General features: G+C 35.0%; 1 protein-coding gene across 5 annotated transcripts in view; it reads right to left on the reverse strand.

The window, feature by feature from the left end:
- Window positions 1-22,051, reverse strand: part of CFAP47 (cilia and flagella associated protein 47) — a 502,530-nt gene that overhangs the window by 252,126 nt on the left and 228,353 nt on the right. For all 5 annotated transcript variants that reach the window (XR_012026084.1, XR_012026085.1, XM_072815366.1 and 2 more), the window contains 3 exons: window positions 20,659-20,774; window positions 11,286-11,436; window positions 9,476-9,564 (listed from right to left, as the gene is read on the reverse strand). Coding sequence is in view for 3 of the 5 variants with exons in the window: in XM_072815366.1 (XP_072671467.1) it covers window positions 9,476-9,564; window positions 11,286-11,436; window positions 20,659-20,774 (356 nt within the window). In the remaining 2 variants the exon portion in view is untranslated. The remainder of the gene's footprint in view (window positions 1-9,475; window positions 9,565-11,285; window positions 11,437-20,658; window positions 20,775-22,051) is intronic.

The raw sequence follows: 22,051 nt of genomic DNA on the forward strand, positions 1-22,051 counted from the left end.
TGCCATTAAAATGGAGAAAAATCCTATTTGATTACTGTAGTTTCTAAATTGGTGGTTTTCACATTTCAGTGTTTATTATAAACATCTGCAGTGCTTGGTCCAAATGCATATTCCCAAGCTCTATTTGTATGAATTCTGACTTAGTTAAGTCTGGTATGGCTTCCAGGAGCCTCCATTTAAAACAAGCTCTCCAGATGCTTTTTAAACAGCTTATATATGGATTAAACTTTGAACAATCTTAACTTAGACCAGCATTGCTCTAACATTAATGTACAAACAAATCCTCAGGAGATGTTAAATGCAGAGTCTGACTCAAATGGATTGAGGTGGGCCTAAGATTCTGTTTGTGTAACAAGCTCCCAGGTGATATTGAGTTTGCTGATTCAAGGATGATACTTTGGGAACAGTCTAATCTAAAACAAAAACTATTTTTCAATAGTTTTTTTCTGGCTACCAGAAAAAGAAAGGCAAGAAATGGCAGAGTTAGAAGCACCACACATTCCCTCCCCTATAAAAGCAATAAAAACACTGGAAAAGATTGTAAAAATTAACTTTTTTCAGAACTCTGGTTAATTAATGAAAAGCTTGCAGCAATTTGAGTCATATTTATTCAAGGAGAACCACCACACCTTGATAAGAACAGCAGAGTTTGTGGCCTTGTAGCTTTAGTGTTGTAACTCCCATCTTTCCACTGCTCTGTAGTAACCTTGAAAATAAGCAGTCTTGGGGATCCCTGGGTGGCGCAGCGGTTTAGCGCCTGCCTTTGGCCCAGGGCGCGATCCTGGAGATCCGGGATCGAATCCCACGTCAGGCTCCCGGTGCATGGAGCCTGCATCTCCCTCTGCCTGTGTCTCTGCCTCTCTCTCTCTCACTGTGTGCCTATCATAAATAAATTAAAAAAAAAAAAAAAAAAAGAAAATAAGCAGTCTTGCAACTAAGGTAGTTGTAAAAACGGGCAGGCTTATAGCCACATGAGGGCACAGACTGAGATTGCAGCTCTTCAAAAAAAAGTCCCATCCCTGAACATTGTTACTTTTTCTCTGTCTCACAGCTCCCTAGAAAAATTCAGTTTGCAAGGTGTTGTCTTTACTGACCTGGCTCAAAGGAAAACAGCAATACCCAGGATGTTTGCTGAAAACAATCAGTAGCAAATGCACCTGAGTTTCCTATAGCAGTTGCATCAAATAAGAGCTTGCCAAAACATCAAAGGAAGATCTGGGGAACAAGATGATTATGTGAGGGGTTGAAGGAGCTTGCTGGATCCCCAAACTATGTAAAAGGTCTTCAACCTTGTTTATGAATGACATTGATGTTCCACCAAATAAAGAATACTAATAAAGAGAGAAATTATTCAAAAGAACCAATTATAAATTTTGGACTTTAAAAGTATGATACCTGAAATAAAAGATCACTAAAGGGACTCAACAGGAGGTTTGCAGTGGCAAAAGAAAGAACCAGTGTACCTGAAAATAGGCCAGATAAAATGATTATTTCTAAAGAACAGAAAGAGAAAATAATGACAAAAAATTAATACAGCTTCAGAAAACTGAGAGACACCATTAAGCATACAAACACAAGCCTTAACAGAATCCTGAAGAGACAGGAAAGAAAAGCAGAAAGAAAATGCAAAGAAATAAGTGATGAAAAACTCCCAATTTTTTTAAAAGATTTTATTTATTTATTCATGAGAGACACACAGAGAGAGAGGCAGAGACACAGGCAGAGAGAGCTGGCTCCACGCAGGGAGCCCGATGTGGGACTGGATCCCAGGACTCCAAGATTATGCCCTGGGCTGAAGGCAGATGCTCAACCACTGAGCCACCCAGGCGTCCCGAAAAATTCCCAAATTTTATGAGAAACATTAATTTACACACCTAAGAAGTCTAAAAAATTTGATTCAGGACAAACCCAAGGCAATCCCAAACTAGAAAATAATAGTCAAAGTATATTAGTAAGCCAAGACGTGGTAAGCAGCAAGACAAAATTGACTTAACACTTAAATCATTCCTTTGTAAAATTAACAGTTGAATTTCCATCTGAAACCTTAGACTACAGAAGGCAATGGGATGATACAGTCAGTGTGCTGAAAGAAGACTGTCAATAAAGAATACTGTTTACAGCAAAACTGTCCTTCAAAAATGAAGGAAATACTAACAAATAAGCAAAAACTGAAAAAAAATTCATTGCTAGCAGACCTGCCCTACAAGAAATACTAATGGGAGTCCTTCAGGCTGAAATAAGAGGACATTAGAAATTAACTCAAAATCACATGAAATAAAAAGTTACCAACATAGGTGACTATATAGCTATATATATAAATCAAAACAAAAATTATAAGTGTAACTTTTTTTTTAATTTAAATTCAATTATCCAACATATAATACATCATTAGTATTTTCTGTGCAAACTTTTAAATTCTGCTTTCTGATTTAAATGAAAAGAATGCAAGACAATAAATATAAAACTGTTCTAGGGGCTTATAATGTATAAAGATGCAATAGGTGTAACAGTAATAGCACTAACAAGTAGCTATGTAAAGCTGATACATTGCAGCCAAGTTTCTGAATTTTATTGAAATTAAGTTGGTATTAATTTGAGCTACATTATGCAATTAGGACGATTATAATCTTCAGGGTAACTAAGAAAATAAGAAAAATACAGTAGAAGACAAAAAAGAACCAAAAATTTACACTAAAAATAAATACACAATACAAAACCAAGAAGTAATGGAGAAATAGAGGAACAAAGACATAAGATAGAAAACAGGTACTCAAATGGCAATCTTAAATTATGTATCAGAGATTAAATGAACTTTAAATGGATGGAACACTCCAATCAAAAGGCAGAGGTTGACAAAAGGGATACAAACAGATTAGAAAAAAATATAAACATTAGTTCAAAGACAAACAGATTAGGAGCAAAAGGTCAATAAAGACATACCATGCAAATGATATAACAGAGACCTGGAGTGTCTATAGTAGTAATGGGCAAAATAGAATTTAAAGCAAGCATTGTTCCAGCATGACAACATGAGAGCTCCATCCACCCGCTCCCCAGGAAAATGAGGAAAAGATGTAAGAATCAACTATTTTAATTGTCTGGAGATTATTCTAAGGGTATAGAGGAAATAAAGAAAAATCTATTCAGTAATATTAACTAAATTCAGTAAGAAAGGCTGTAATGTGTGGCATCTGCACCAAGACCCCTCACTCCACCTTCCTTCCCTACTCAGTAAGACAGAAACCCTAGTCCTCACTGGCACAGCTAAGAATACAGGGTCACAACTTCCCCAGCTCCCAGTTGGAGAGCTACTTTTCTGGGAGGCGTAGGACATCAACATTTCTCATCCTGCCCCCAGTACATGCTGCTGAAGCTAAGTTTTGGGCAAGTGAAGCTGAGAGTAGTAGGGGGGAATCCCACTTCTGCCCAGCAACCACTCGCAGGATGGAGGCTCTACATGGGTGGGAAATTGTCCTTGACTTAGCTTTAAAATGGTTGTTCATGGCAGAAGCAAGCCAAGAATACCTAAAGCTATCGTCCCCTCTCTCACCTCATACTTAGATCCTAATGAACGGGTGGTACTCTGAGAAAAGTAAGCGCAACACTATCCCCACCTCCAGCTACAGAGCCAGGGTTCCGAGATTTTGCCTGGAGGGAGAAGCTGGGTTTAAAACAGCTCTTAGGGCAGCCCCAGGGGCTCAGCGGTTTAGCGCCGCCTTCAGCGTAGGGCCTGATCCTGGAGACCCGGAGTCGAGTCCCACGTTGGGCTCCCTGCGTGGAGCCTGCTTCTCCCTCTGCCTGTGTCTCGGCCTCTCTCTCTCTCTCTGGCTCATGAATAAATAAATAAAATCTTAAAAAAAATAACAAAAAATTAAAACAGCTCTTAATCTCTCCCCAAAGGAATCGGTTTCATTTTCAACAAAGTATGAAGAGGACCAGGCCAAAGGATCAATGAAAAACAGTGCAGGTTGTGGTGAAAGGCAATTGGGAGTAGATTGGTAGATTCACTGGAGATACAGACTAAACTGTAGGCCTGCTAGTTTGGTAATAAACTAGTTTGGAGAGGGGAGTCTGCTTCTCCCTCTCCCCACCCACTGCTCATGCTTGCTCTTGTTATGTTTCTCTCTCCCTCTCTCTAATAAATAAATAAAACCTTTTAAAAAAGTTAACCAATACCATTAATGATCCTGTGGGAGATGGGACCAGTACTCAGCTGCTACAATATACATATATTCTAAAATGCATAGTTTTCAACCTTAAAAATGATGAAACACGAAAAGAAATGGGCAACAGAAACTGCATGTTAAAATGACCAGTTATCAGATTTAACAGAACACTGGGACGTCTGGGTGTGTCAGTGGTTGAGCGTCTGCCTTCCGCTCAGGGGATGATCCCAGGGTCCTGGGATCTAGTCCCACATCGGGCTCCCTGCATGAACCCTGCTTCTCCCTCTGCCTGTGCCTCTGCTTCTCTCTCTCTGTCTCTCATGAATGAATAAATAAAATCTTTAAAAAAAAATCATTTATTTATTCATGAGAGACAGAGAGAGAGGCAGAGACACAGGCAGAGGGAGGAGCAGGCTCCATGCAGGGAGCCCGATGTGAGACTCGATTCTGGGACGCCAGGGTCACACCCTGGGCTGAAGGTGGCGCTAAACCACTTTGCCACCCAGGCTGCCCAAATGAAATCTTAAAAAAAAAAAAAAAAAAAAAAAAGATTTAACAGAAAACTGATTCAAAATTGCCATTATAAATGTCTTCAAAAAGTAAGGAAAGTATGACTAAAGAAGCAAAGGGAGGTATGATACAATGTAACATCAAGTAGAGAATATCAAAAAAGAGACTGAAATTTAAAAAAGAACAAAAAATTTCTGGAGTTGGAAACTACAAAAACAAGTATTTTAAAAAATCACTAGAGGGGTTCAATCATAGATCTGAACTGGCAGAAAAAAAAGAGCTAACAAATTGAAGATTGGAAGAGATTATGCAATCTGAAGGACAGAAAATAGAATAAAGAAAAATAAACAATCTCATACACATAATGGTGTACCAACACATGATGTAATACAATTACTGGAAGGAGCAGAGAGAAAATAAAAGAAAAACTTTAAAAATGAGGTGGGTGAGAGTGAAGCTGGATTTAGCCATAGAAGTTATTCCAGAAGGTAACGTGAATCCATAGAAACAAATAAACCAGAAATGATAAATAAGAAGGCTAATGTAATGAAAATTATAAATGTGTATACTTTCTTTTATGGGCTAAATTGTTTCCTTCCTCAAATTTCATGTTAAAGCCGTAACTTGTAGTACTCTCACAATGTGACAGTTATTTGGAAACAGGGCCTTTAAAAAGGGGACTAAGTTATAATGGGGCCATTAGAGTGGGCCCTAATTCATTCCAACTGGTGTTCTTACAAGAGAAAATGTGGACACACAGAAACTCCAGGGATGTGCACATACAGAGAAGAGACCATGTGAGGGCACAGCAAGAAGGTGGCCATCTATCTGCAAGACAGAGAGGCCTCAAAGAAACCCAATCTGCCAATACCTTGACCTTGGACTTATATCCTCCAGAAGTGTGAGAAAATAAGTTTCTGTTGCTTAAGCCAACCAGTCCGTGGTATTTTGTTATGGGAGCCCTAGCAAACTAATACAGTGTCTTTTCTTCTCTCAGCTTTCTTAAGACATAAAAATTACACAAAATTAAATAAATACCTCAGAATGTTAGTAACATTACTGATTATTGTGACACCTTTGATACAATATGTCTGACAAAAATACCATGAAAAGGGGGGTAAATGCAATAGAGTTATACAAGAGTAATGTAAAAATGAAAAGGCAACCTATGAAATGTGAGAAAAATATTTGCAAATCATATACCTGATAAAGGATTATTTTCCAAAATCTATTAAGAACTCATAGAGCTCAGAAGCAAAAAGCTAACCAAAAAACAAACAAGCTAATTAAAAATTGGGCAGAGGATATCAATAGACATTTTTCTAAAGAGGACATACAGATGGCCAACATGTATATGAAAACATTTTGAACATCCATACTCATCCAGGAAATGCATTTCAAAACCACAGTGAGATATCATCTCATCCCTATCGGAAAGGCTATTATAAACAAAGAAACACCAAAACATACAAACAAAAAAGATATTACAATATTGGTGAATATCTAGAGAAAGGAAACACTGGCATGCTATTGGTGGGAATACAAAATGGTACAGCCACTATGGGAAAGTATGGAAATTCCTCAAAAAATTAAAAGTAGAAGTACCATGTAGTTCAGCACTTCCACTTCTGGGTATTTATCCAATGGAGCTGAAATCAAGATCTCAAAAAGGTATCTTTACTCTCATGCTTATTGCAGCATTATTCACAATAGCCAAGATATGAAAACAATCTAAAAAACCCAAATGTCCATCGATAGACAAATGAGTAAAGAAAACATGGTGTGTATATATATTACAGTGGAAGACTATTCAGCCTTAAAAAAGAAGGAAATCCTACAATATGTGACAACATGTTTGAAACATGGGGACATTATGCTAAGTAAAATAAACCAGTCTCAGAAGGACAAATACTGTATGATTCCATTTATATAAGGTATCTAAAATAGCCAAATTCAAAAAGCAGAGGATAGAATGATGGTTGCTAGGAATTCATACTAGGATGAAATGGAGAGTTGTTATATATAAAGTTTCAGTTTTGCAAGATGAATAATTCCTAGGGATGTGATATACAACGGAGTTAATTAACAACACAGTACGGAGCACTTAAACATCTGTTAAGAGGATAAGTCTCATCTTAAGCATTCTTACCACCACCACAGCAAAAAAAGTAACAGAGGAAACTTTTGGAAGTGATGGATATGTTTATTACCTTAATTGTGGTGATAGTATTATGGTTGCATACATATGTCCAAACTCATCAAATTGTATACATTAAATGTGCGGGTTTTTTTGTAGGTCAATCCTACCTCAATAAACAATAGAGAATATCAAGGAAACCAGAAAAAATGTTCTTTGAAAAGATTGATATCATTGACAAATGTTTACCTAGACTGATCAAGAATGAAGGAAAAAAGATCAAATTATTAAAATTCGGGATGGAAGAAGGGCCATCACTATTGACTTTCCAGGGGGAAAAAAAAGGATTGTAAGAGAATATTATGAAAATTTATGTGCCAACAAATTACATAATTTGGAGGAAATGCACAAATTCCTAGAATGGTACAAACTATCAAAACTGATTTAAGAAGAAATAGAATATCTGATTAGGCCCATAACAAATAAAGAGATAGAACTGGTAATGAAATAAATTACCCAAAAAGCAAAGCTCAGTCCTGATGGCTTTAGTTGTGAATTCTACTGAAGATTAACAGAATTAATACCAATCCTTTACAAACTTTTCAGAAAAAATATAATAAAAGGGACCATTTCCCAAATCACTCTTAGAAGCTAGTATTAATGACACAAAAAACTGATAGTCATCAGTAGAAAAGGGAATTAAACCATTAAACTCTATGATTATAAATGTAAAATCTTCAACAAAATATTAGGAAATCAAATATTATAGTGTATAAAAAAGTATTATATAGCAAGAAATAGTTGCATTCTGCAAAAGAGGAATTTGAGAACCACTAATCTGGTAGAGAGAGGCATGTGGGCGAATCCTGTCTGTTAAATCTAGTTTGGGTTGCCATTTTTGTTGAAAGTACTGTTAGATTTTGATTAAAAAGTGATCAAATCTGGTCACTGCACTGCATATAATTTTGGGGAAAATATATGGACATTTTTGTTTTATTTTAAAGTATGTGGGATCCCTGGGTGGCGCAGCGGTTTGGCGCCTGCCTTTGGCCTAGGGCGCGATCCTGGAGACCCGGAATTGAATCCCACGTCGGGCTCTCAGTGCATGGAGCCTGCTTCTCCCTCTGCCTGTGTCTCTGCCTCTCTCTCTCTCTCTCTCTCTCTCTCTCTGTGTGACTATCATAAATAAATAAATAAATAAAAAATAAAAAAAAAATAAAGTATGTTTCATATTAGATTGTTAATAATTAAATTCTGGTAGTTTTTAAAGTGTAACATTAAAAGCTAGTTCACTTATTGTTATGGTGTTTGTAACATTAAAAAATGTCTCTATAAGAGTTAATTGGCAATTAAATCTCCTTTCTTTTCTAGTGTATTATTTTTATATTTTAAAATACATGCCTGTTGTAAAATGCTGATTTTACACATTTTGTAAGTGGTTTTAAAATTTTGAGTTTATATGCCCATTGACTAAATTTGAGGGCCACATTCATACAAAGAAGAAAGAGTCTTGTGCTCTACCAAACAAATCATGCACCACCTCTCGTTGAATTTTAATTTAATCTGAGATAAATCATAAAGTAACAATAAAATAATATAATTTTTGAAAAACATACAATTATAATAGTCTACCAATTCCTGGAACTTTGAGATTTCCTTTCAGCACTACCACTAGAATGTAAGACTAACTATGTTTGATCTTGATTTCCTCTGAAGAACTGCAGTCAGTCATTTGGTTCATTTAAGGGCATATTTTAATACTGGATTAATGCTACATATTCTGACATTTTTTTTGTTCTTTGCATTCTAAAACTTTAATAAAATTACAGTAAATAAAACTCTCCCCACGTAAACAAAAGAACCATAAATTCACCAGTAACTGTTTTAACAAAAACAAACTGTTTTGTCAACAATAAATGATGATTAATAAGAAACTACCAACAGCCTAGGAATACAATGATTTTAAAAACTGGAAATTATCAAATACTAAAATAATAAGCATACTTACAACTTCTAGTCTCAACACAAGTACTGTTGTGAGGATCTGATTTCTAAAGCTGATGGCAACAGTGCATAATTGAAGCAATACATGGGTATCACTGACCAACTTCTCTTTCAGTATGTAAGTTTACAAAGAGATTTGTCTATTGCGACCTTAAATAGTACTTAAGCATTTTATATTCTTTTCATCTCAAATCTGTGTTGCTGTTATTGTTTTTGTTAAATCTCAAGATGCACGAATGCATGGTTAATGCACAGTTTAAATTAATCATGATGCCTTAAGCTAAAATGCATGTTCTGCTTGAATCAATATTTCGCTTTCAGAAATTAACAGATGGAATAAAATTAGAAGTAAAAATGTCTATTAATTAAACATTTTTAAAAATTAAAGGATTAGTACATCTCAACAAACATAAAGCTCTTAGACAAAAATCATAAATTTGATATGACCAATCTTAGCTTTAAATAGATCAAATAGTATTTCCAGAAAAATTGATTTATCATCATTTGTTGTTTTATCTGATGATGTCCATAAATTTACTATAGTGCAAACATATAAAATTTCTCAAAATGGCTCACATTGAAAAAAGTCACTTATTCCCTTTAAGATTGGATATGACTAATTGCAAAGAAATTATACAAAAATGTTATATTAACACACCTGAAGTCCCCAGCAGTGTGGAAGGGATTTTTAACATTCACAGTGATTTCTTTCCATTTATAACATGGAGATTTGCAATGTATAATTTCCTAAAGTAAAAAAAAAATTAATTCTATATGAAAATAATAAAGAATAACCTGAATTGTAACATATAAACTTAAAGTATCTAAAAAATAGTACATTTAAACATTACACTGATATTAGTTTATGTAATTCCCCTTATCCCACAAATATTGTACTGCTAAAATCTGTGCAGGAACAAATAGAAATAGATCTTACCACATTACTGAATTATTTGTCACAATAGTGTCTCCTAAATTGATTTCCTTGAAATTGCTTTTGTTAATGACTGAGCATGATTCCACATTTGAAAATTAATCAATCATATATATACCTAATATACTTGACATAAGGAAGAGGCAGGGTGTGTGTATGTGCACGCTCATAGCTCATGTGAGTGCATGAATATCTCTTTGTGAGTGTGATATGCCTGTGTTTATGATGTGGTGGCTACACTGACATATTTGTACTGTAATAAAAGCACAAATGTAAAATTAAAACTTCAAATTACCTGAAGGACTTTCATGGAAAATAAGATGCTAGTAATTCTACATTTTTAGACTGATCATGTTATTATTTTATTTCTCCATTATTATCCAGGCCCCTCCCTGGCTTACTAAAACCATGAGTAGCCAGATGGAGAAACTAACAGACCACATGAGCTTCAGGTGTCAGCTTTTCTGCCCCAGAACCATGTAAATGACAAGCTAAAATCATCCAAGTCTCATAGATACATATGGCAGGGCAATGTTTCGTTTCGGAGAATTTGTGTGGGAGGGTTGGGAAGTCTAAGAATTTATCATTTAGGAGGAAATCTGAAGATCAGGACGCACATCTCAGTGATAATCAAATGTCCGCTTCCTGTTCTGAGCGTCTGTACCTTGTCAACCAGCCTGTCCATGTGAGCAACTTAATGCTCTCCTTACACAACTGGCCATTACTGGAGTCAATCTCTTTATTTCCTATTCACCCCAAATCCTTTATAACCCATATGGAAATCTGGCAACATAACAAGTTTACTTCTTTACTATACAGCCATGGTATAAAATAATATTTAGACAAAACAGCTACAAGAAGTCAATGATAGCAATATCACGACCATTTTATAGAGATTTAAAAATCTTTCTCTCTCATTCTTTGAGATATAAACAGAATTCTGTCTGGAACATTATTGCCTCTCAATAAATGCCAGTCTTAGCATTATCTTTCGAATGGATTTGAGCCACAGGACACTCAAGATAAATTGATGAATGTCCCTATCAGAGAAGAGAAACATTTTCTCTGCCACATAAAACACCAACCCTTAATTCAAACAAAAACAGACAGAAGCCCAGGGACTGCTTTACCTTAAATCACAAGTCTCCACAGCAGAAGGGAATGTAAGTTGCTACATTGTATATAGTAAATGATTCCATTATGGAAAGAACAAATATAATCCTAAAAATCTGACCTTAAAGGAACACTCAACACAAGTCCTTTCAATTATCTTATAAAACTGAAGAATTATTTCCACACTCTTAAAAAAATAAATAAAAAATAAAAAAGAATTATTTCCACAGAAAGAATATCAAAGCAAGAATATCAGAGACACAGAAGGCAAGAATTGTGCAAATGTAATTATGTGCACATGTGTCTGTACAAACATGACTTCAAAGAACAGAAGCTGTATAGAGATAAAACTTGGAAGAACAGCTGTGCTTGGGGCACTGAGAAGGGAAGCAAACATACAAAATAGGTAAAATTTACTTACAATGGCTTTAAAATTGAGGACTTCACCCTTAAGAGCAAAAGTCATTGTAGCGCCTCCTATTGCATGCCTACGTTTTGAAATTAATAGTAGTGAAGCTTCAGCGGGACGAAGAAAGCGACTGGTGAATTTCAGAGTGACACTAATTTGGTTTCTATTTAGTAAAAGATAAAAGAGGAAATATTTTACTGAAAAAACACAAGTATCTTTTCAGCATAGATCATGTGCCCAGTGCCTACACTCTGCGATATACTCACTTCTACAATAAAATTGAAGACTGCTACACATCTCAGCAAGTCTACAATCCAGTTTTTGTCATCAGTTAAAACATCTTGATCCTATCTGTAAAATCTACAGTTACCTTCAAATGTACATAGAATTTACCAAGTACTGGATTTCCAATTAGCTGCAGGAAATGATGTAGGTATTTTTGAGGTGAAATTCATGGACTTTCTGTGCTGTTTAGGTGAACTCTTAATCATATCACTGTTTTTTTTTTCTTTATCACATAGACAAAAAATGAGAAAGATTAAGAATTCAAAAAATACTTAAAGCCATGGTTGAAAATAAAATTTAAATCTGGAACCAAAGTAATAGCATATACGTAGCAGGATTTTTATTTGAGACAAACATAAATAAAAGAAGGAAAACAGAAAGTCATGTCCATCTCCCTTTAACCTCAACTTCCTAGTCTAAAAACACAGTAAAATGGTGAGGAGCCTATGGATTTGGAGGAGATTTCACTTACCAGTTTGTAGGGGAATGACTACACATAGCACCCTGACAATCTGGCATGCCAACACACAGGCCACATATACAAGGCTTAACTACAGTGGTTAAAAGTCTTGGCAGAAAGCCAAGATCCACCCATAACATAAGAGCATAGAGACACATGAAGAGCTGCTACAAGAACCTTTCTCACTTGCCTCTCTACCTTCCCCGAGAGGGTATCCTCAGTTTCTCATTGCCTCCTAGATTGTGATACAGTAGGAGGGTTGCTACCTAGCTCCCTTCAGGGGAGAGTTACAGGCTATAAAACTGCTTAGTTGCAGCATGAGATTGGCTGTCAGCAACAGGGTGCCCTACCATGCATGATGTATTCATCAACAAAAGCCCTTTTGCTGTGGCATTAACCTGCACAAGGGACATGGGATCTGGCCCTTTTGAGAACTTTAATGTAAGTAATGAAGTCCTTGAATTAAAAAAAAAAAAAATGGGCTCAGTGTTTCTTAACTGGCTAACTCTTTCAGCCTTGCCTTGCCTTGGCACAGCTGTGGGAAATTTTATATTTGCTTTTGCTCTGGCTTCTAGCATAGTTATCACAGTTATTCCTTTGTACAAACTATCACCTACTGCCTTCTCTTAGGATACTCATATTTGGAAATGAAGATGGGAATAGATTCAGTGTCCAGCTTTGGCTTAGCTTCCCTCAGATCCTTGTGGAATTAATGTTAAATAGGTAAGTCTATGGAGCAGCAAAAAGTAAAGTGAATTAAGGACTTTCAAAATCAATAGAAATACAAACCTGCTTTTTAGGGAAAATTACAACTCACATGTAGTGGGAGTGGGGCTGGTCTTTACTCAAATATGTCATCACTAATCTCAACTTGTGCAAAGGGATATTTTGTTGGTCATTAAAAAGCTCATGGATTTGAATTTAATTAAGAACAAAGAATATTTGACCTTGAGATCTTTTTCAGGATGTATAGGCTCAAACTCTGTGTTAGGATACCTGTGAATGACTTAGGATTTTTATAGATATCCTAAAATTCATCATTAGATCAAGTCATTCATTCATTCATTCACTCAATTGATATTTAGAGAATTTATAATGTTCCAGGTACTGCTTTAGATTTGGGGATATAGTAATTAGAAAAATCCCTCAGTATTCTTGATCTCCTGGATCTTACATTCTATAGGGCATTCAGACATTAATTATGCCATCACGAAATAAGTGTGAAAATTATAAATTACGTATGTGCTAGGAAGTGGTATGATAGCATATAACAGGAAGTGTGGTATAGTTTGAAAAATCTGAGGAAGGGATCTGCTAGGTGGGATATGAAGGATGAGAATGAGTTAGCCAGAACGAACAGGGGAAGAAAGAAGGCATCCAAGGCCTCTGGTTTGAGGAATTATGTGTTTGAAGAACTTACCAAAGGCCAGTGGTGATGCAGCTTAGAGAGCAAGAGTGTTAGCAATACAGATATATCCAAGAGCCAGTGATGAAAATCACGTTGAGATATTCAGCCTATATCTTAATGGTAATAGGAAGCTATGGGAATATTTTAAGCAGAGGAGTGATAAGCAAATTTGCATTTAAAAAATGTTTCCATTCTAAGATAGAGGATGGATTGCAGAGAAACCTTTTAGTAGTCTATTGTGGCAGTGCAGTTTAAAGATAATGGTACATTAAACTAAATGTGGAATAGGTGACTAAGAAGAAAAGATGTCAAATTTAAGATATATTTGGTAAAATCAAGAAGACTTGCTAACAGATTGGATCTCCATGGAAGTTGATTTAAAAAAGGTATTTGGGGATCCCTGGGTGGCGCAGTGGTTTGGCGCCTGCCTTTGGCCCAGGGCGCGATCCTGGAGACCCGGGATCGAATCCCACGTCGGGCTCCCGGTGTATGGAGCCTGCTTCTCCCTCTGCCTATGTCTCTGCCTTTCTCTCTCTCTCTCTCTCTCTCTGTGTGACTATCATAAAAAAAAAAAAAAAGGTATTTGAAAATGGCCATAATCTAAATAACATGCATTTGATAAATGAATTTATGGATCTATACTTAAATCCTATGAAACACATTTTAAAATATAATATCCTTTTTATAAAATCAATGTCTGGTTTTAGGACCATGAAGATTTGAGCCTCTCTTGAGTATAGATGTTTCTTTTGAAATTTTGTAGTCAGATGGAGGCATGTAAATGACAAGGATTCCTTCCTGAATGTGTTAGAAAGTTCAGAATCAAATGGGTGGTCTACTTGGGTAAATGTCTTAGGTCTCTAAAAATGTGTATAATCATAGGCTTCATATTAATTTTCTTCCTTTTATTTTCTTTTTGTTCCAATTGCCTTCCTCTCATTAAAAAAAAAATCTTGATATTACACGTCTCTTGTAGGGTACTTCAACTTGGCTTTTGGAAAAGATGGAAAATAATTTATAACGTATCATTCAGTATCAGTGCCCAAAAGGTTCAGTGAGAATAACGTGGAAAAAAAGAAGCAGACTGCTTTTCCAAAAGTATACTTTTACTTTTATGCAGTAACTCTATGGTTAAAGCTAAATTTAATCATCAAATTAGATGCAAAAGTAAACATGTTTGTTTATATGTTGCTGTAGCTGTTTAATCTATTCTATGTAAATGATTATCTCTGGGAATTTAAATCCACAGCTGCCAGAAAGAGCCATTATTAATCATGATTTAGACAGACTCTAAGGATGTGGTACACATAGATAATTATATAATACCTAATAATAATAATGCTGCCATTTCTTTTTTATGAAAACAAAATATTTTCTGAACCCTATTTGTAAAAAAACAAAAGACTAGGAAATTACTTAGCCTAGCTAATAAAGATGCTTAAAGAACCACCTAATAATAGTACTCAACCCTACAAAATAAAATGCATCTAGAAAAGGAAATAATTATTTTGTATGGGCAGCCTGGGTGGCTTAGCGGTTTAGTGCTGCCTTCAGCCCAGGGCGTGATCCTAGAGACACGGGATCGAGTCCCACGTGGGCTCCCTGAATGGAGCCTGCTTCTCCCTCTGCCTGTGTCTCTGCCTCTCTCCCTCTCTCTGTCTCTCATGAATAAATAAATAAAATCTTTAAAAAAATTATTATTTTTTAAATATATTGAGAATTAAGTTTTATATATATTGAGAATCTTTTCTGGAAACACTTCCATGGTTATTCCAAGAATACTTAGGTGCTTCTTTCTATTTTCCTCTAGTTCTATACACACAATATAGATAAAGCAATTATCAAATTATATCCTCATTGTGAATTGGCTTATTGTGCTAGATTGCAAACACTGTGAGTAGTGTTAATATATTTTCATCTATGAATCACCAGCACTTCAAATTGGGAGTGGGGGCAAATACTTATTGCTTCCTAATATGTTCCAGCTACAGTACTAGGTGCTTTGCCTATTTAATTACATTTATTCCTGACAAAACTGTGGGTAAATATAATGATCCTTGTTTTCTTTTTCTTTGTTTTTTTTTTTTCATTTTTTATTTATGAGAGAGAGAGAGACAGACAGACAGAGAGAAGAAGAGCAAAGGGAGAGGGAGAAGCAGACACCACACTGAGCAGAAAGCCTGACATGGAGCTTAATTTCATGACTGAGATCAGATCTGAGCCGAAACCAAGAGTCGGTCCTTTAACCAAATGCACCACCCAGTCGCCTGATCCTCGTTTTCTAAATAAGAAAAATGAGGCTGGATCATAGAGCCTGTGCATAGCAGTATCAAAGCCCAGCATTTAATTGTTAAATGACATGACAGTAGAGTTCTAGACCACAATGGCTTCTGAAGCTCAGATTTATTGCCTAAGAGAAATCTCATTAAAATTATAAGAAAGAAAAAAAATAAAATTATAAGAAAGAGATTTTTTTAAAGCTGCTAATTAGAAGAGGCTATTGATGAGCATCTGAACAGAGGTTAATAAAGGAAACAAAGCCGCCCCACAGACTCCTGGAGAGGCCATTTCCAGAAATGCCCACTTGCATGGAGCTCAAGATGGGGTTCAGACAACTTCACTGTCCTCAAGGCCAGTACAGTATGTTGGGCAATTGGGCATTAATGTTTTTCATCCTAAGATAAAGATTTGTGTGTATACACAGAACAACTATACTTTTCTATTGCCGTGTTATTAAATATGAATGGATAAACAACTACCACAAGGCATTAGAATAAATCCTTAAACATAATACACTGAAAACAAAATAAACATTAACAAATGACCTAAAAGAAAATAAAAATATTTACATAAGAGATGAGTACATCAGAGTCAGAGACATTGATGAAGATAACCCCAATTTAAGAACAGGATGCCATGCAAGAGATACTCAGTAAAAATGAAAATACTCTTGCAAATATACATGTAGAGGGGATTCTCATTTTCTCTCCCTTTCTTTGCTTCTCTCCTCTAAAGAAACACTTAGAAAAGAAAGCTTGTTGAAAAAAAGGGGAAAAAGCAGTGACATGAAAAATACTAGTGATAAGACAGGATACATAAAGAATACAATGAACAGGTTCAATATCCAACAACTAAAGGTTGGAAAATGAGAAATGAAAAAGTAGAGGAGAGAGAATTATGAAATTATTTAAGAGAATTTGCCAGGGCTTATGAAAAACTTCATATTTAAAGGACTCATTATGTACCCAGACAGTGAATAAAAAAAGACCCTCCTTGAGGCATTCTAGAGCAGTCTCAGAACACAATGGAAAATCCTAAAACCTTCTAGAGGTGTTGGAAAAAGAATTATAGTAGACTTTCTCATCACAAATAATGAATACTATAAGGCAGCAGAACAATTATTTTAAGAGTAATGAGGAAAAATCTTTCCAACTTAGCAAAATAAACCAAGCAAAATATAAATCAAAGGTAAGGGTAGTCAAAAGACATGCTTAAAAATGCAAAATCTTGGAAAATTTGTCTCTCATATATATTTTTTTAAAGATTTTATTTATTTATTCATGAGAGACACAGACAGAGGGAGAAGCAGGCTCCCTGTACGCAGCCTGATGTAGGACCCGATCCCAGGACCCCAGGATCACATCTTGAGCCGGAGGCATACGCTCAACCGATGCGCCACCCAGGTGCGCCTCTCATATTTTTTATTAGGCTTCATAAGGCTTTTTTAAAAAGTAAATATATAAGTAGATTAAGAAAGATATTAGTTTCTATCCAAAGAGAAATAAAAAATGTCCAATATTGACATCTCTTCAGTAGGTCTGGAAAGCAATCAGTCCAAATCAGAGGAAAAGGCAAAGTGCTCTAGAAATGGTATACTTGAAAGAAAGAGACTACAAGGATTATATGAACTTCTTTAGAATTTATTGATTTTCTCAACTTAAAGAAGGAGGAGTCAAAAGATACTTTTTATACTGATGGTATAAGAAACATATTAAAATAGATTTTCACTCTTGGAAAAGTAATAAATAGAGGACAGACTAGTGATGTTTGGAGGGATGGCAATAAATCTGGTGAAGTAAATAAACTAGATCATTAAATATTATAGCTGTACATCAACAGATTATTTCTGAAGTTGACATAACAAAAATACTAGCAAATATAATATAGATTATTTCAATTTATGGAGGTAACTACTGGAAGAGCTAAAATGAGACCTAAATGAAGGAGTGAAAAGTAGGTGGCTCAAGAAGTGGATTTCTAGAGACAGATTTGAGGGGAGAGGGACTTGCTTTTCATTCTAAACTCCTCTGCAGGGGCACCCAGATGGCTCAGCCAGTTAAGCATCTACATTTGGCTCAGGTCATGATCCCAGGGTCCTGGGATGGAGTCCCACGTCAGGCTTCCTGCTCAGCAGGAATCTACCTCTCTCTTTCCACCTGCCTCTCCCTCAGCTCATGCTCTCTCTCACACACTCTCTCTCTCAAATAAATAAAATCTTAAAAAAATAAATTACTCTGCATTTTTTACTTGTTAAGCATGTATAAGTTAAATTTTGATTAAAATATATAAGTTGATAACAAGAATATAGGCATGTGTGTAATATAGTCAAAACATGAATATATGTACTCATGATTACATGTGTGAGTAGGTATACATGAATATATGGTCAGTTAATGTTCACGTGGCATGTATTAAAATCTCAAGAAGCTAATATTTACAAATATGTCTATATTTATATAGACAATAAGTGGTGCAATGGTGAATAAAGAGAAAACAAGGCCACTACTGAGAAGTTAATAGGAAGTAGCCTGTTGGGTTCACCCAAGTGAAATATTCTCACAAACCAGCTCCTGGAGAAACAGAAAATGATACGTCATGAATCTTCAGGATTACTTACAAATAGTCAAAGACACGTTTTATTGAATGTCAAGGGCTTTGCATGCATGTGATACACACACACATGATATATACAGGTATCTATTGAATAAGAGTGCCATCTCTGGATTTAGATTGCCTGGTTTTAAATCTCCACTTGATCATTTAATAGCAGGGAAAATTGGGCAAATGATTTAATGTCTCTGCTCAATGTCTTCTTTTGGAAAATAAGGACACTAATATGGCTGTTAGGATGTTTAAATATGAAAAGGTACACAAAGTGCATGTTATATAGATTTTGTACATAGCAAGTGTTTAATAAGCATTGTTTTAATATTTACATATATAATGCATTTATTTTGTAAATATTTAACTATACATATGCTATAATAAACATATACTTGTGCATATAAAAAGACTAGAAGGAAATGAACTGATGAATTGTTTATCTGATGGAGTTCTAGGTGATTTTGTTTCTTCTTTATACTTTTCCGTAACAAATTTTCAACAAGGCGCAGATTTTACATTTATAGTAAAGACTATAAATGTTAATTTTGTTAACTGAAATGTGATTTTTAGGTTAAAATATCAGAGGTTTTATGTGGTTGTTAGGAAGAATTTCCACCTAATGAAAGCTGTGAAATCTGAAAGACGCTATTGGGTTTATGAGTTAAAAAAAGTGGAGAGAAACCTGAAACCTTTTCACTTGTATCAACCTATTTGAAAGGCAGAGAACAGATCTCAATTATCCAAGTCCTGTGGGAAGAAAAACGGTACTGTGACAATGTTTAAATGAACTAGTATTACTAAAGTTGTATTTTATAACAGACACGTAATAACTTAAAAAAAATGAGTGGGTTATTTTTACAAGGAGTCTTATTCTAATCATTCAATTTATAATATAGAAACAGGTGAGTGGAGAATTGTTTCCCCCACATTCAGTTCAATCTGGATATATACCAACCATGAATATTCAGAATTTATAAATTATATACTCCTTAGCATGGAGCAGTAACTGAAGAAAACAAACACAGGCTAATGACACAAGCCAAGGGCACTGTTAGAACTGGGTTTCTTGGTATTTTAAATGTAATTAAAATGGCCCTTATTTCCAATTATTTCTGTATTTCATATACTAGAAGTAATAATAATTACAATGTGAAAAGTAACTCAGGTTAATGTATAATTAAAAACCAAAAAGATAACCAGGTGAAGTAACTTTAGTAGTTATAACCTGTCACTCTGTACTGCAAAAAAAATAATTGAATGCAAAGGCAATGACTAAAATTCTAGCTGGCTGAAATCAATTACTGGTTATTAGTCTGTGAACCATTGTGATACTAGCATGGCTATTCTCTTATCATCCTTGTATTTTGAAATAAGAATATTTGCCAACATTAAAACCGTTGACATATCTAATAGGATTTGTTGATCTGGGAAGAGTCATACATTATGCTTATATTTAATTTCATACATTATGCTTATATTTAATTTCTCAAAATATTCCTAATGTGCACTAACTAACTATTCTTTGGGGGTTTCATTTGTGCTTTATTTTTGAAAGTAGGATAGTATAAGAAACATTAAACAAAAGCATCATGAGAAAAGAATCAGAAATGAGACTTTAAAGAAAATCACTACAATTTGTGAGTGTGTACACACTAGGTATACACCTATATATATACACACACATGTACACCTAGTGCATATATATATTATATATATAACATATATATATATGCATCTAGTCACACATACAAACACAATGACAGTGAAGGGATGGAGAAAAATGGCAACAGTGAAGGTGGCTTTGAGGTAAGATTATCAGTCTTTCACTTTCTTTGTTCTTTGTACTTTCATAGTTTCTAAATTTTCTACAATGAGCACATTGCTCAGCAACAACTATATATAACATATAAACAGAATGATATATAATAATGTTATATATAATATCTATAAAATATATATAAGTAAGTAATATAACTATATAACAGATATATATACATCTAAATTTAGCACACACTGATTTGAATTTCCTACAGGAAACTGAAGCACAGTACATAAACAAACAACTTATAATCTAATCTCTATGGCCCATATGCATGTAAAATAAACTAAAATTAAAAGCATACATAACAAGCAACTGTTTTATGTTGTTAAAATTGTTTTAACAAAATTGGTGAGGAATCTCAGCAACATACACATAATTTATCTATACCTGAGTGATAATCTTTTCATTATACATATACTAGTTAAAAACAAATCCAGGCCACTCTTTTATAATTATAATACACATTAAAACTCTAAGGTTATTTTTAGTGAAGCAAAATTTAAAAAGAAAAAAAAAAAACACTTACTTTGGAGATATTGTCACAGTGTTCCTTGCCTGGGAAAGGGAGAAGTCAGAGGCATCTTTTCCAATAATTGTAGCATTATACACTAAGTGTTTCAAGCTTGGATTTTTCAGTAGAATCTATATTGAAGAGAGTATACATAAGATCATGAATTTTAAAAATATATAATTTAGCACTTATTTTCATCAAAGCAAGTTATACACTTCAATCATGAAAATATTCCTAATGTGCACTAACTGGAGGAAAGCAGACTTCGTATTTAAAAATAACACATATATAGATAGTTTACCAGAATAGGCAAGGAGAAAGAGCTTTCAAGCTTTCAAGTAAGGAAATGACAGATGTAGAAACACCTGACCATCAAAGGTTTGAAATCCAAAGTTAGCAACTTGGATTTTGTTCTTACTGCGAAGGGAAATCTTTGGAGAATTTTAAACAGAGAACTTAGATAATCCAATTTACAAAAATACTACTCAGGCTGCTCAGTGTAGAAAGTATTATAAGGAATGTACATTTAAAAACAGAGGCCCAGGCTGAAAATGATGGTGGCCTTGACTTGAAGCAATAGTATAACATTGGGTTGGGTGTTCCTTTCTTTCTGATGCCAAGATAGGGAGGGTACTTGAGGACAAGTTAGAGAGAATATCTCATGAAAACTGTGAATATCCAAGTGTTTATGTAGAATATAATGGAGATTTAAAAAAAAACAGACACAGTGGAAAGATTCCAGGTTATCATGGAAAGTACTGACTCAGAGGAGGAAGATGACATGGGGAAAAATGCATGATTGGCCAAATTAGAGTGACAACAGGTGAGTGCAACTTACATAGCCCAAGAAGTATAGTCACAGAGATCGGAAGAGTCAACAATTAGCACCATGCATGATTATAGTGACTTACAGTGATAATGGTGACTTATACAGAATTTGGTAGATTTGTTAAAGATTAACTAGGGGCGCCTGGGTGGCTCTGTTAGTTAAGTGTCTGGCTCTTGGTTTCTGCTCAGGTTGTGATCTCAGGGTGGTGCGATTGCGCCCTGCATCAGGCTCCATACTCAGTGCAGAGAGTGCTTGAGATTCTCTGCCTCTCCCTCTCTATCTGTCCCTCCTCCTGCTCTTTCTCTCTCTACCTCTCTCTAAAATTAAAAAAAAAAAAAAATCTTAAAAAAAATAAAAGATTAAATTAACTAGTTTTATATTTCAATGAGAATTTTTGGTAACTACCAGGACAAGTACATTGTTGCCAAAGAGTTTCTTCTATCTTTGGTTACACCGAGGAATTGGGGCTCTCATGTTGTTTGCCTACTTGTGCATATCATTTATACTGGGGGCAAGACAAACCCAGTGTGTTATTTTTTATGTATGTATGTATGTATTTATGTATGAATTTGAAGTACT

This window comes from Canis lupus, chromosome X (assembly GCF_048164855.1).
Source record: "Canis lupus baileyi chromosome X, mCanLup2.hap1, whole genome shotgun sequence".
NCBI classification, from domain to species: Eukaryota; Metazoa; Chordata; class Mammalia; order Carnivora; family Canidae; genus Canis; species Canis lupus.